Source organism: Pleurodeles waltl, chromosome 1_2 (assembly GCF_031143425.1).
Source record: "Pleurodeles waltl isolate 20211129_DDA chromosome 1_2, aPleWal1.hap1.20221129, whole genome shotgun sequence".
In the NCBI taxonomy this organism is placed as follows: domain Eukaryota; kingdom Metazoa; phylum Chordata; class Amphibia; order Caudata; family Salamandridae; genus Pleurodeles; species Pleurodeles waltl.
In genome coordinates, this window is record NC_090437.1 from 92,763,433 (window position 1) to 92,777,642 (window position 14,210).

Genomic DNA, 14,210 nt, shown 5'->3' on the forward strand with positions numbered 1-14,210 from the left:
CCCACAGCCAGATTCTGTAGCTGAAAGAGCACTACATACATTAGACATCAAAAGAGCACTAATGTACTACATTGACAGAACAAAACTAATTCGAAAGACAAAACAACTATTTATTGCCTTTCAAAAACCTCATACAGGAAATCCAATTTCAAAACAAGGCATTGCTAGATGGATAGTTAAGTGCATTCAAACCTGCTATCTTAAAGCTAAAAGAGAACTGCCTATTACACCAAAGGCACACTCAACCAGAAAGAAAGGTGCTACCATGGCCTTTCTAGGAAATATTCCAATGAACGAAATATGTAAGGCAGCAACATGGTCTACGCCTCATACATTTACCAAGCACTACTGTGTAGATGTGTTAACTGCACAACAAGCAACAGTAGGTCAAGCTGTACTAAGAACATTATTTCAAACTACTTCAACTCCTACAGGCTGAACCACCGCTTTTGGGGAGATAACTGCTTACTAGTCTATGCACAGCATGTGTATCTGCAGCTACACATGCCATTGAACGGAAAATGTCACTTACCCAGTGTACATCTGTTCGTGGCATTAGTCGCTGCAGATTCATTTGCGCCCACCCGCCTCCCCGGGAGCCTGTAGCCGTTTAGAAGTAGATCTTAAACATTTGTACATTTGTAAATATATTACTTTAAACTTCATTATGTACATACACATTCACTCCATTGCATGGGCACTATTACTAGCATACACAACTCCTACCTCATCCTCTGCGGGGAAAACAATCTAAGATGAAGTCGACGCCCATGCGCAATGGAGTCGAAATGGGAGGAGTCCCTCGGTCTCGTGACTCGAAAAGACTTCTTCGAAGAAAAACAACTTGTAACACTCCGAGCCCAACACCAGATGGCGGGATGTGCACAGCATGTGAATCTGCAGCGACTAATGCCACGAACAGATGTACACTGGGTAAGTGACATTTTCTATACATTGCATGGACATCCTGTTCACTTTCTATATATATTTGTACATACACAATTCTTCACTCCTTACTTCACCCTTCTGGGGGAAAACAATCTAACAAAGGAGTAGATGCCCATGCACACTATCACTGAGAGGAGGAGTCACTCGATCCCGTAACTCGAAAAAAGCTTCTTTGAAGAAAAACAACTTGTTACACTCCGAGCCCAACACTAGATGGTGATATATGCACAGCATGTGAATCTGCAGCTCTACATGCCACAAACAGATGTACACTGGGTAAGTGACATTATATATATATATATATATATATATATATATTTATTTATTTATTTATATATGTGTGTGTTTATATGTATTTTTTATTTATTTTAACTTTCATCATATCAGCGTCCTAATGTAGTGCAGATACTGTGTATAGATGTCTCTATGACTATGAAAGCAATTAATAAGCAAAATATTAAAAAGAGCTGCAACATTCTGATGGTTTATCATAAGTTAATTGCATTGAATGATGGAACCAGCGTGTGTTTCACCAACCCCCTACTTCTAGCCAGTAGCTAAGCTGACTTAGCACCAAAAGCACCTGTCTGAGTTTCTTTTACTTGCCCACATTCCATTACTGAACAACAGGCTTGTAGGTCTGTATTAAGAGAAGATCTTTCTGTGTCACTGTACCTCAGTTAAGGTGTCCCAATCCACCGGATAAGACCAAGCTGGTTCTGAGAAGCTATGGCCTTCTTTAAGGATGTTTACAGTGTCAGCTCATATGAACCAAGTCTCTAAGTAAGTTGAAGATACTTCCCTGCCTAATGTTTCTCTTTATCAAGCCTAAATACACTTTTCTGATTATATTGAAAAGAGCAGGCCTATCAATGGTTAATGTCAAATGCAAAAATTAACAAATTAATCTGGTTAGACCTTCACTTTTTTCAATAAAATGTAATCATATGAATGTGTGTATATATATAAATAATTGATGCCCTAGCAAAATAATGTTTCACATATGCAGTCAACAATAAATGCATTTGGCACACGTTTATAAATGAAAATGTGGGCTCAAATATATGTAAATATGAATGTATGAAATGCAGTGGGAGAGATGATGGTGCATAAACAGAAATGCAAAGATTTTCATATCATGAAGGGAGGAATACTTCCAGCATTCAGCCAGTTCTTGTCATATTTTTAGGTGGATGGTGGCTGAGCAACTCGTTTAAAGGAGTTCTTCAGCTGGGATTGGCAATAACCTTCATACAACTAATACTAAAGGTCTTGCACTACCACAGCATAGGTTTTACTATACCGTGGCTGTACTCCTGTCTCATCTGGGCAGTTAAAAACAACATGGATTTCAGAGCTGTGTGTGCTAGAGAAATACAAAAAAAAATAGTTCAATATCTCACTGGCATTTTTATCTCTCTTAAACAAATCCCTCTGAAGCTAGCTAACTTTAGCCCCTAGTGGATCACAGAAAAATCCCATCCTACTTTAGTACATCTGCTCCCACTCCACTTTAGTGCATCTTATCCCACCCCACATGTCGAAAGGCTGACCTGTGCCTGCAAGACCCACTTCTTTCAAAGGAAGCAAGTGTTATAGGATCCAATGGACAGTCAAAACGACATTTGTGTTTCAAGGCCTTTGATTATTGTCAGTTGGTCATCTCCTTCCTAGAGAAGTAGGTGTGAATTATTAATGACAAAACATGTGAGCCCCAGGAGATTTTGCCACTGTGAAGTGATTGAGCAACCAACTCCGGAAAATACATTAATGTGCATTCCTTTGTCGCACTTGCCTTTACGCAACATGCCTTTACCCTGTGAATATGTATTTGTTTATATATTAAATATATATTTATATAGGTCTTTTTATTTTGGGGGAGCAATATATATATGAGTAGGTCCCGGATTTTAGGTGGTCAGCATAATTTTTATATAGAACACTCTAACACCACCAACACCTTAAATCTGCTCACCTCAAATGTCTGTTTTTCTAGAAGAGTTTTTAAGCATAGGAATAGCACAGTGCCATCCACGTCGAGCTATAAAAGTGTTGAAGCCCTTTGACATTTGTGCAATTAAGCTCTATAGCATAGGATTAGCAAGTGCCAGCAAACTGCATTGTCACAAAAATGACAAAGGCATTTTTATGCAGACCCAAGTTGCTTTCAGCATACAGCCTCTAGCCCTGGCCCTGGTTTCCTCATGGCTGTTTCTAAGCTTGTCTTGCTGGTGTTTCTCCAAATGTGAGCTGAGAAATCTTTCTCTGCAGGTCCACATCTGGAATATGCCATATGCATTTAAGCACTGTTCAGCAATCCTTAGTTTCCCAGAAATCAAAATGCCTGCTGCCCAGAGCCCATAAAAAGGCAAACCAGGTGAAAAGATTGATTTTTCTATAGATGAGCTAGGCTATTCTTTTACTGGAATGATCAACTACAGTTGAAGCTATTGTCCACATTGTTGTTGGTTGAAAGTTTGCAGGTGCCAGCCTAAATGTATTGGCTTTATCAACACATTTGAGGGAACCAGAGTAGTCTTTGTTCTTTGCGATCTCCCAGTCCTTTACAGGCATGGTGATAATGTTTTACCATTGCCTTATATTCCTGTTCAATTGAATTTTATTCTGCCATTGGCTAAGTTGATTTAGCCTCCATTTGAGCTTTTACAAATGATTGATGTGAAATAAAAACAGTGTTTCTGCAAGGAATAGTTTGGCTGAAAACTGATTAGGCTGCTGACTTTGTCTGAATAATTAACTTACACTGTATTCTCTAAGAATAAAATTACTTTAAAAGTTAAACTTCTTTCTTTAAGGTGGTGCAGGAATTCTTTTGGAAGCAATATGTGTAGTTGCCAATTTTCCTTACAGTGCCACTTTCATCTTTTGCTGTAAATACGTTGCATAGATTGGATTCCCAGGATCTTTGTTTCTGTTTAATGAATAATATGGAAAGGCATTTGTAGTGTTGATTGCAGTTCTACAACTATTTGCTGCTACAAAACAAACTATCTGATTGGATTGTGACATGTACAAAAAAAGTGCTGTGGTGGGGGCATGTGTAAAGACTGGGATCTTTGTTCTTTCTACCTGCGATGGAACAGCTAATAACTGCTTTCATTGAGAGGGCTCCCTTTGTATATAAAATTTGCAAGAAAGTCAAACAGTTCACTACACGCACTTGTTAAAGAGTATTGCTTAGATTAAATGCAAGAGCTTAAGCTTTATTTTAAAACGGTAGTTCAGCAGGTCTTCTTTTGTGTTATCTGAAAGCCCTTTATCTTAATTGTTTGGTAATACCTTCCATGCACTGGGAACAAATTATCTGTCTGGATGAATGTGAACATTTCTGTTCTGAGAATTGGTTAGGAAGTCATCCTCTTTCAGAAGTTTATTGAAATGAAGTAATAGTAAGCTAGGTATTTACCATTGGGAAATTGGGGCCTGGTGGGAATGTAGCTGTTGGTATATTTGAAAGCCATTGGAAGCCTAGCTAAACAGGCATTTAAGGAGCGAAAACAGACTTCTAATTTGAATTTTATTTCTAGCTGCAGGGCTCTGTGAATATGTCATACTGGCTGGCTCTATAGTCACGAATGAGATTAACCACTGCGTTCTAGGCATTATTTAGATTTTAGATTCGAATAAGTGTGAACAAACCATATACAGTATTGCAGTGGTTGAGTCCAGAATTAATTGTTGCCCCAGTCTTTGTTCATATTGAATAGTTAGTCAATAATTGTGAAGTCTATTGGGGTAAAAATCGTTGTTTCATTGTAATAGCCATGAAAGGGGTAAGGAAATGTTGGTTACTCAGAAAATCCCAAAGTTTACATTTTTGACTAGAAAATATTGCTGTTCCAAATGGGCAGAGGTTTCGAATACCATCTCTGAAGAAACTTGTCTCAAAGGTTCAAAGTAATAAACGTGGTCTTTGAAGGTTAGAACTTTAGCCAGTATTTTACAAACATGTTTTTTGGTTATCACTGCTTTCCACAGTGAAAAGTTACATGAAGTCAACAATGAGCTGCAGAAGAAACGGGCAATAATTGAGGATCTGGAGCCACGCTACAACAACAGCTGTGAGTTAATTGCCATTCCTTGCTTATTCATTCGGCTATCATTGTTTACTTCACGGTGTGAATGTGGAGCTGATGTTTGTGTAAACTCACAAAAAATATATTTTTTGGGATGTCAGAAGAAATTCAGACTGTCGAGCAATAAATAATTCACCCGCTTGAATCTGTGAAAAAAAACCAGCACTGGCGAACTGTAGTTAAGTGAGAATCTTGTTCCACTTGTAATTATGAACAACGTTGTGGCATATGGCTTCTTTCATGCAAAATCACTAACTGTGTTTTATCTTTTTCTGTTGGTTTTGTCATTTTCCCCCTACCGGTGTTAGAGCTTGTTATTATGGATAGTATATTGCCACCGTAACAATTAGAACACTTATAATCAACTTGAGGCACAACAGTATATTATTGCTTTTAGTACCAAGAGGTTGTAATCTTTAACAGCATTCATTAGGAAATAGATTTGAAAAGGTTATTTGAGTGGAACTGTTTTTATTTGTTTGTGTTTGAATTTGGTTTCAACATCATAGTGCAAACCACATTTCACTTATTCTATATTTACTGATTACTTCTATTTCCCATATATTTTTTTCCTCAGGGACTGTATTAATCACCATCCATGCCCCCATTGCCATCATTACGCCAAACTCCTTTTTCTCAACAAACAGCGATTGTCCCTTTTTAGGAGTCTCTGCTTGCTCACTGATTTTCAAAAACGTGTTTTTAATAACTTAAACGCCCCACCCATATTTCTACACCTAATTACCACTTGGGCTGCTTCCTCTACATAGGTAGGGGTCATGGGATAAGTAGTAGTTGGGGTCTCTGTGGAGGGAATACTTTGAGTCAGAAGTTACCATGAAGTTCCAGTACTTGACTCTTAATAGTGTAGGTGGGATTTTTTTCTCAGAACCCCTTACGCTGAGTATTGTAGTCTTTCTGAACCCAAAGCAGTTGCCTCAGAAGTCAGGTAAAAACACCTCTAGAATGAGAAAAAAGCAGTCTCCAGTTCGTTGTCCCAGATAAAGCATTTAGATGCCATCCTGAGACAATATCAGGAGTAGTCATGAAGGTCTATCCTTACATAATGCTAGAGGTGACTGTCATGCTTGCAGCCTAAAGGAATCCCTTCCACAACTAGCTGAAATGGTAACTGCCCAAGGATGCCACACCAGCAATCTTTTCACTTGGCCGTCTTCACATTTACTAAACACCTCAAACACGTTAGAAGTCAGCATGGTTTAACAGTGGTGTACCAGACCTGAGAACATGACAGTCAAGACATTAGGACCTTATTTGCCAGATCACTGCGTCACAATTCAGAAAGACCACAAGATTCAACAAGGTAGAGTATGCATGCCTGGCATGCTCAGCAATCAAAGCCTGTTTGTTTCGCTCCCTGCAGGAAACTGTTGATTGAATCTAACCTCCAAAAGCATTAGTAAGGGCTATTTCCCTTCCTAGTTCCATATCCCTGTTTTGAGAAATATAAATGTTCTCAAAAAAGACTGCTGAACTTGGTCATGAGTTTTTATAAACGTCCCAGTTTCTTTTTTAAAGATTGAATTCAGGCTGGCAAGGTGACGCAGAGTAAACACTCACTGCTGGTATCTCATGTGATATGCAGGTTACTAATCTGAATCTGCTCTAGTAGACTTAAATTAGCCTTATATTCTTCTGAGGTCTATAAATCTAGTAGCATATGTTAGCTGAAGGTCTTAAACATACTATGCATTCTTGATTTAAAAGAAAATCAAGCTATAAAGTATGATATTTTATTGCAAGCCAAGGAAAAACATGCATTACCAAAAGTTTGAAGAAATATCAGAAAGGGAGTCGAGCAGGGAAGTTGTCTATGGTTCCCTGGCTTACACGTGTAATTCATATTTTGTGTAAAAGAAATAATTTTAGTCAACCCCTAAGAGTGTGTGAAATTCCTTATCTTGAGGAGGATGTTAATTATTTTTAATATGAAATAGGCATTTTCAAATAATATATGTAAAGATCTATGGAGATTATACCTCAGCTTGACATCTTATGAGCAGTTTCTCAGAGTGGGGCCTCCATAGCTTTTATAGTGAAGAGGGTAACAAAGAGGACTTGGAGTTGTCATCTTTTTCGCTAGTTGGTCATCCAGAATTTCAGAGGTTTGTCATCTTATTTCAACTATTCCACTTAGAGGGATGTTTTCAAATTGTTCTGCACAACATTCTAGGTTAGATTTGGGGTGTGGTCCTTAGTACCCAGGCAACTAATATTTTGAAGGGCCTACTGTCCCCTCTGATAACTGAATCTCCCTGATCAGCCTCAGGTCTTCTGTGGGCGCTCTTTTCCTTTTATTTAAAATCTTTTCATTGCCTTTTATCCATGAAACCATGTTACTGTTTTAAGGTGTTTCCAGTTCTGTGATTTTCACAGTGAAGCCATGGTTCTCTCTGTACCTCAGAGTTTTCCGGGTACCACTGAGTTGGCTGTTTGTAATTTGTGCTTGGCTTAAACGTTGCAAGAGGAGACTAGAAAAAAAAAGAAATATATGATAACAATCAACAGTGCCCTGTGGATAGGATTACAGATGGAACATCACCTTCAACAAGGGTGAGACATTCTGCAGAACCTCTGTTAATACCCTATCAGTTTTAGATTGCTTTTATCCTAAAACACTGATTATTATACACAACAATCGGGCCTTGTGTTGCCACAATATTTGTTTGAAACCTCAGAACAGTTCGGGGGCCAAAGGATCACAGTTGCCGTTAAAGCATTGATCTACAGTTATTTGCAGCACCCTTTATCAGCTTCCAACTTTGAGAAATACATAACAAGTTCTAGTTGATGTTTTAAATGCTTCCTGGGCAGGATTCCTGGGCCATCCAATTGAATGTTACCATTTAATAATGTTAGGTTACAGATAACCATTTCTGACAGAGAAAGATAACCTTAGTTTGATACATTTTGTAGCGTAACCATTTTGGGAACCTCCCATATTTCCTATTTGAAGTCAGTTCACTGTGCTTGACATTCTTGATCTATCGTCTAATTGTTAGTCACCCACGTGAACTTGGGTATAGTTGAATTAATAATAGAAACCTTAAACTAGCTTACTTTAGAATGTATTTCCACAAGTTTACTTTTAGTATTGTCAAAGGTTGATTAATTGTTACCTGCTGTGTGTTCCCATTAGTCAAAAGTAAAAAAATAGAAAGATTGCTTTTAACAGCAATACAAACAAATATTGTACCAGAAGGACAACTCTTTGGCATTTTATTTGCTGTGTTGCAAATACCATGTAATCTTCGTGATTAGGGGGTGCCTGCACTGATCTTGAATATCACCCTATAACAGGCACATACAAAATGTGGTCTGCGTTTATCATTTATGCTGCATACTGTAAATGCATGTTTATGTATTCAGAAAGTAAAACTTACTAACCAAACATGGTTCATCCAACTCCTTTCACACAATCACCTGTAACAAACTGTTCGAAGCATGTGTGGCCATAGATACACTAGCTTTGCATAGTTTTCTCATCTAGTGTTGGGTCCGGATGTGTACAAGTTGTTTTTCTATGAGGAAGTCTTTTGAGTCAAAAGGCAGAGTGACTCCTCTTGATGGTATTGCGCATGGGCATCGACTCCATTGTTAGATTGTTTTCTTTCCGCTGCATGGTTCGGATGTGTGTCTGCACTCAGGTTCAGCGCTGTCACGATTCTGCTTTCAGTTCATGTAACACTATCCCCCTCGTCTGTATTGTTTTTGATTGTGTTTCCATTATGAGTACCGAGTTATTTCTCTATCACTCATCAATTCAAGTCGCCTTGGCTGCGCCCCTTACAAAGCCTCTCTCTTCAGGGCCTCTTTGATCTCAATCACCTTCTTCAGGTGAACGCTTTGATGGTGATGGAACTAAAGCCCTTACTTTACTGCCTGCTCTGCTATGCGAAGTATCCCCAGACCGATCAACACCTTGTCTGTAATTTGTGTTTGTCACCAGGCCACAGGGAAGCAGATAGGGACACCTGCCATTCCTTCGGCCTAAAGAAAAGCATTCGAGATCATGGAGTGCATTTCTCAAAATGTTGCGTAGGTGCATAAAGCATACTCCAGACATCTTCAGTCATAAAGATGTTGATAAGAAAGAAAGAATGCACGCAACCGTCTGCTGCGGGAGAAGAGGCATTGTCGATAGAGAGCAGTTCAGCTTCCGAGGTAGACTTGGAGACGGAGGATGTTACACTGACTCAACAGTTTGTGAGTATGATACCCCCTGCCCCTCAACACAGTGTTGATCCCACCAAAAGGCACTTGGTCCCTCTGGAACAACATACATAGGCCATGGGTCCACCACTGCCTTCCAGCCATGGTCCGCACCAAGCAGTTGATTGGAACACCCCACTCTCCGGCTCCGCACCAAATTACCAACCCAAGTCGAAGCCTTCGGCATGGAGCTGTTCGGTTCTTGAACGCCACACAGCGTCTACCCGACCCTTGATACAGAGCCGAACATCGACATCCATGTCTGCTGCTTCAAAGTTAAGTTCAGCTTTGGTGCCGATACCAAAATCTTGGTTGGACTCAAAACCTCCAAAGCCAACTTCCAAACCTGATTCCGGCAAATTAGTGGAGCCCATACTCCATAGACTCCAAAAGCAAATGGATGCCAAGCAAAAGCAAATCCACATCCAGCTTCACACAGGATGTATCCTTGCCAGAGCTTTGTCTCCGATTCCTCCATCACCCAAAAGACGGCTGTCTTTCCAGGAGGCCTAGACTTACCAGCACCACTCAAATATTGTAAAATGTCAGATAAGGCCACCAGTCCATTCCCTCCTCCACCACCCTCACCACCTCCACCGCCAGCTTCACCTTCCCCTCACAGTCTATGAAAGACCCACTAGGTATTTCACCCCAGAGGGCCCCACAGCTGAGCAGGGTGGGGGACAAGACACTTTTGGGACACCACCACATATCAAACCCTGAGATACTTATGATATCGACCCTCCAGGGGACACAGACCCGGATCTGTGTCCTGTCCGTCTTCCCCTCCTGATAACTGAACAATATGTCAGGAGTTTATAGGTAAAGCTGCTGGGTCTCATGACATACAACTCCATAAAGAGCCTTTAGAAGAGGACTTTCTCTTTGAAACACTTTCCACTACTCCTATGCTAAAGGGCATGTTAAGACATTCCGTGGACATCTTTAAGGACCCTATTAGGGCTAGGGTTATAACACTCTGAGTAAACAAGAAGCATAAGCCTCCCCCCCACCTATCCCATCTACATCAGGGACCAATTACCATCAGACTTGCTTGTCATTACCTCAGCTCGCAAGCGTGTCAACTTGCAAGCTACTGGAGATGCCCTGCCGCCTGATAAAGAAATTAAGGTTATTGATGGGTTGTGTCACAGTCAGCCAATCATTGGTGTATTGCCAACTCAATGGGCCTATTTGCTTGTCACAGTTGTGCTCAATGGGATGAAATGGAGGTGCTGCTCCAATATCTCCCAGATGAACACAAACAATGAGGGCAAGCGTTGTCCCTGAAGGCAAGCTTCTATCAAATACCTCAAGACGCTACTAATACTGCAGCTGAGGGTATCAGCACCAGCATCTTGCTCAAGTGCCATGCATGGCGGTGGATTTCTGGTTTCAAACTAGAGGTAAAACAAAAATGTCCTCAATATGCCTTTTGATCAGGAGCATCTGTTCGGTCCCCAGGTAGACCAAATTTTGGAAAAATGTTTTAAAAAGATACCGAAACAATGAAAGCAATGGGGTCCCTTCAGGCACCTACTTCCTGCGGCTCCTTTTGCTGCCCAAGCTATTGTGAAAGTTCTAAGTCAACCTCTTCAGGATATGTGGATGAGATCGAACTCCCTCTTGCTAAAGCCTTATTCATTTAATTCTGGCTTGGTACCCTGACACTTTGTTCAGTTAAAGCAAAGTGGCAGCACACTTCGAAAGAGTCTGATGCGCATTGTCCCTTCTGTACCCAGGTGATAATCAATTGATCGCATTATAAATTTCTACCTGAACTGCCAAGGGGACAGAAGGAAGTGGATCCTGCTGCTATGCCGCAACCTGGGGATTAGGGACTATAGATCAGCAATTAGGATTCTGAAAAGTGATCGCAGCTAACCTTTTGTTCGGTGGCATGTGTAGCTGCAGATACACATGCTGTGCACAGTCCGCCGTCTGGTGTTGGGTCGGAGTGTTACAAGTTGTTTTTCTTCGAAGAAGTCTTTTCGAGTCACGAGACCGAGGGACTCCTCCCACTTCGGTTCCATTGCGCATGGGCGTCGACTCCATCTTAGATTGTTTTTTTTCCGCCATCGGGTTCGGACGTGTTCCTTTTCGCTCCGTGTTTCGGGTCGGAAAGTTAGTCAGAATCAACGGAAAATTCGTCGGTATTGTTTCGTTCGGTATCGGGATAGTTAGGGCAAATCGACACCGAGCCTTAAAGAGCTCCGGTAACCCTTCGGGGTATTTTCGATCCCCCGTCGGGGCCTAGTCGGCCCGACCGCGTGCAACATCGAGACTGATGGAACAGACCCCGTTCTGATTCTGTCCTAAATGCCACAGTAAATATCCTTATACAGACCAACATTTGGTCTGTAACTTGTGCCTGTCCCCCGAGCACAAGGAAGAGTCGTGTGAGGCATGTCGCGCGTTTCGGTCGAGAAAAACGCTCAGGGACTGAAGAGCCAGGAGGTTGCAGATGGCTTCCACGCCGACAGGACAATAAGGGTTCGAGGAGGAGGAAGAAGAAGAAACTTTCTCCATCCGCGAATCGGATTCCGAAGAATTCGACGTCGACGAGCAACCAACCGTGAGTAAGACGTCGAAAGAAAAGTCACACGAAAAAACAGACAAAGCCCTGGGGATGCCACTGCCAACAGGCCATGGCATAACCCATAAAGTAGGTGACCGTCCATCGGCACCGAAAAAGGGCGAGCTGGTGCCGAAGTCATCCGACTCAGGTCGAGACACAGGCACGCAACACTCTCGGGACCGAGAGAGTGGTGCAGAAAAGGCTCGATACCGAGATAGCGGCACCGAAGCTGCTCGGCACAGAGATAGCGGCACCGAAGATGGTCGGCACCGAGAGGGCAAGACACTGAAAAAGAGAAAGATCTCGTCGGAGCCGAAAACAACTAAAGACACGATTTCGGTGCCAAAACACCCGGCAACCGAACCAAAAACCAGTTCCTACTCAGAGGAACAATCACTGTCCTCCCAACTAAAAAGACACCGATTTGAGGAGGAATTACAAACTACAGAGGTAGATCACACGCAAAAGCGGATCTTTATCCAAAGGGGTACAGGGAAAATCAGCACTCTTCCCCCAATCAGAAGGAAAAAGAAACTTGACTTCCAACAACAAGACAAGCCAACACAAGCAAAGGTGGTAAAGAGGGTAACTCCACCACCCTCTCCACCACAGTCAACTCATGTATCACCAGCACAGACTCCACCACAATCACCAGCTCATACCACCATGAGCCAGGATGATCAGGAAGCATGGGACCTCTATGATGCTCCAGTATCGGACAATAGTCCAGAGTCATACCCAACTAAGCCCTCACCACCTGAGGACAGTACAGCATATGCACAGGTGGTAGCTAGGGCAGCCGAATTCCATAATGTATCTCTACATTCGGAGCCTATTGAGGATGACTTCCTCTTTAACACCCTGTCCTCCACCCACAGCCATTATCAAAGCCTTCCCATGCTCCTGGGAATGCTAAGGCACGCTAAACAGATTTTCAAGGAGCCTGTTAAAAGCAGAGCAATAACTCCAAGGGTGGAGAAAAAATACAAGGCACCGCCCACAGACCCTGCTTTTATTACATCACAACTGACACCAGATTCAGTAGTCGTAGGAGCAGCTCGTAAAAGAGCCAACTCGCATACATCAGGCGACGCACCACCTCCGGACAAGGAGAGCCGCAAGTTTGATGCAGCTGGGAAAAGGGTTGCAGCACAAGCTGCAAATCAGTGGCGCATCGCCAACTAGCAAGCACTCCTAGCGCGATACGACAGGGCCCATTGGGACGAGATGCAGCATCTCATCGAGCACCTCCCCAAAGAATTCCATAAACGAGCGAAACAAGTGGTTGAAGAGGGGCAAAATATCTCCAATAACCAAATACGTTCTTCTATGGATGCAGCAGATACAGCTGCAAGAACAATAAATACTGCTGTGACAATAAGGAGGCACGCATGGCTGCGCACATCTGGCTTCAAACCTGAGATACAACAGGCAGTGCTCAATATGCCGTTCAATGAACAGCAATTGTTTGGCCCAGAAGTGGACACTGCAATTGAAAAATTAAAGAAGGACACTGACACAGCCAAAGCCATGGGCACACTCTATTCCCCGCAGGGCAGAGGCACATTTGGCACATTTCGCAAAACAACTTTCAGAGGAGGGTTTCGAGGTCAAGCCACAGAAGCCAGCACCTCACAAACAAGACCACCTACTTACCAGGGACAATATCAAAGGGGTGGCTTTCGAGGCCAATACAGAGGGGGCCAATTCCCAAGAAACCGGGGAAAGTTTCAAGGTCCCAAAACCCCTCAAAATAAACAGTGACTCACAGGTCACACAACCCCTTCACACAACACCAGTGGGGGGAAGACTAAGCCAGTTCTACAGGTCATGGGAGGAAATAACAACAGACACTTGGGTCTTAGCAATTATCCAACATGGTTATTGCATAGAATTTCTCCAACTCCCTCCAAACGTCCCACCGAAAACACACAATATGTCAAAACAGCATATAGACCTTCTAGGACTAGAAGTTCAAGCATTACTGCAAAAAGACGCAATAGAATTAGTACCAAAAACACAAAAGAACACAGGAGTTTACTCACTGTACTTTCTAATACCGAAAAAGGACAAAAGTCTGAGACCAATATTAGATCTCAGAACACTAAACACCTACATCAAATCAGACCACTTTCACATGGTCACGTTACAAGACGTAATACCACTACTGAAACAGCAAGACTACATGACAACGTTAGATCTAAAAGACGCGTATTTCCATATACCGATACATCCCTCGCACAGGAAATACCTAAGGTTCGTATTCAAAGGAATACATTACCAATTCAAAGTGTTGCCATTCGGAATAACAACAGCACCAAGAGTCTTTACAAAATGTCTAGCAGTAGTAGCTG

At 42.0% G+C, this 14,210-nt stretch overlaps 1 protein-coding gene across 2 annotated transcripts in view; it reads left to right on the forward strand.

Moving 5' to 3' along the window:
* LOC138297109 (protein Hook homolog 3) overlaps positions 1-14,210 on the forward strand; it is an 803,252-nt gene that overhangs the window by 647,748 nt on the left and 141,294 nt on the right. For both annotated transcript variants that reach the window (XM_069236612.1, XM_069236608.1), the window contains exon 18: positions 4,948-5,030. In XM_069236612.1, coding sequence (XP_069092713.1) covers positions 4,948-5,030 — 83 coding nt within the window. The remainder of the gene's footprint in view (positions 1-4,947; positions 5,031-14,210) is intronic.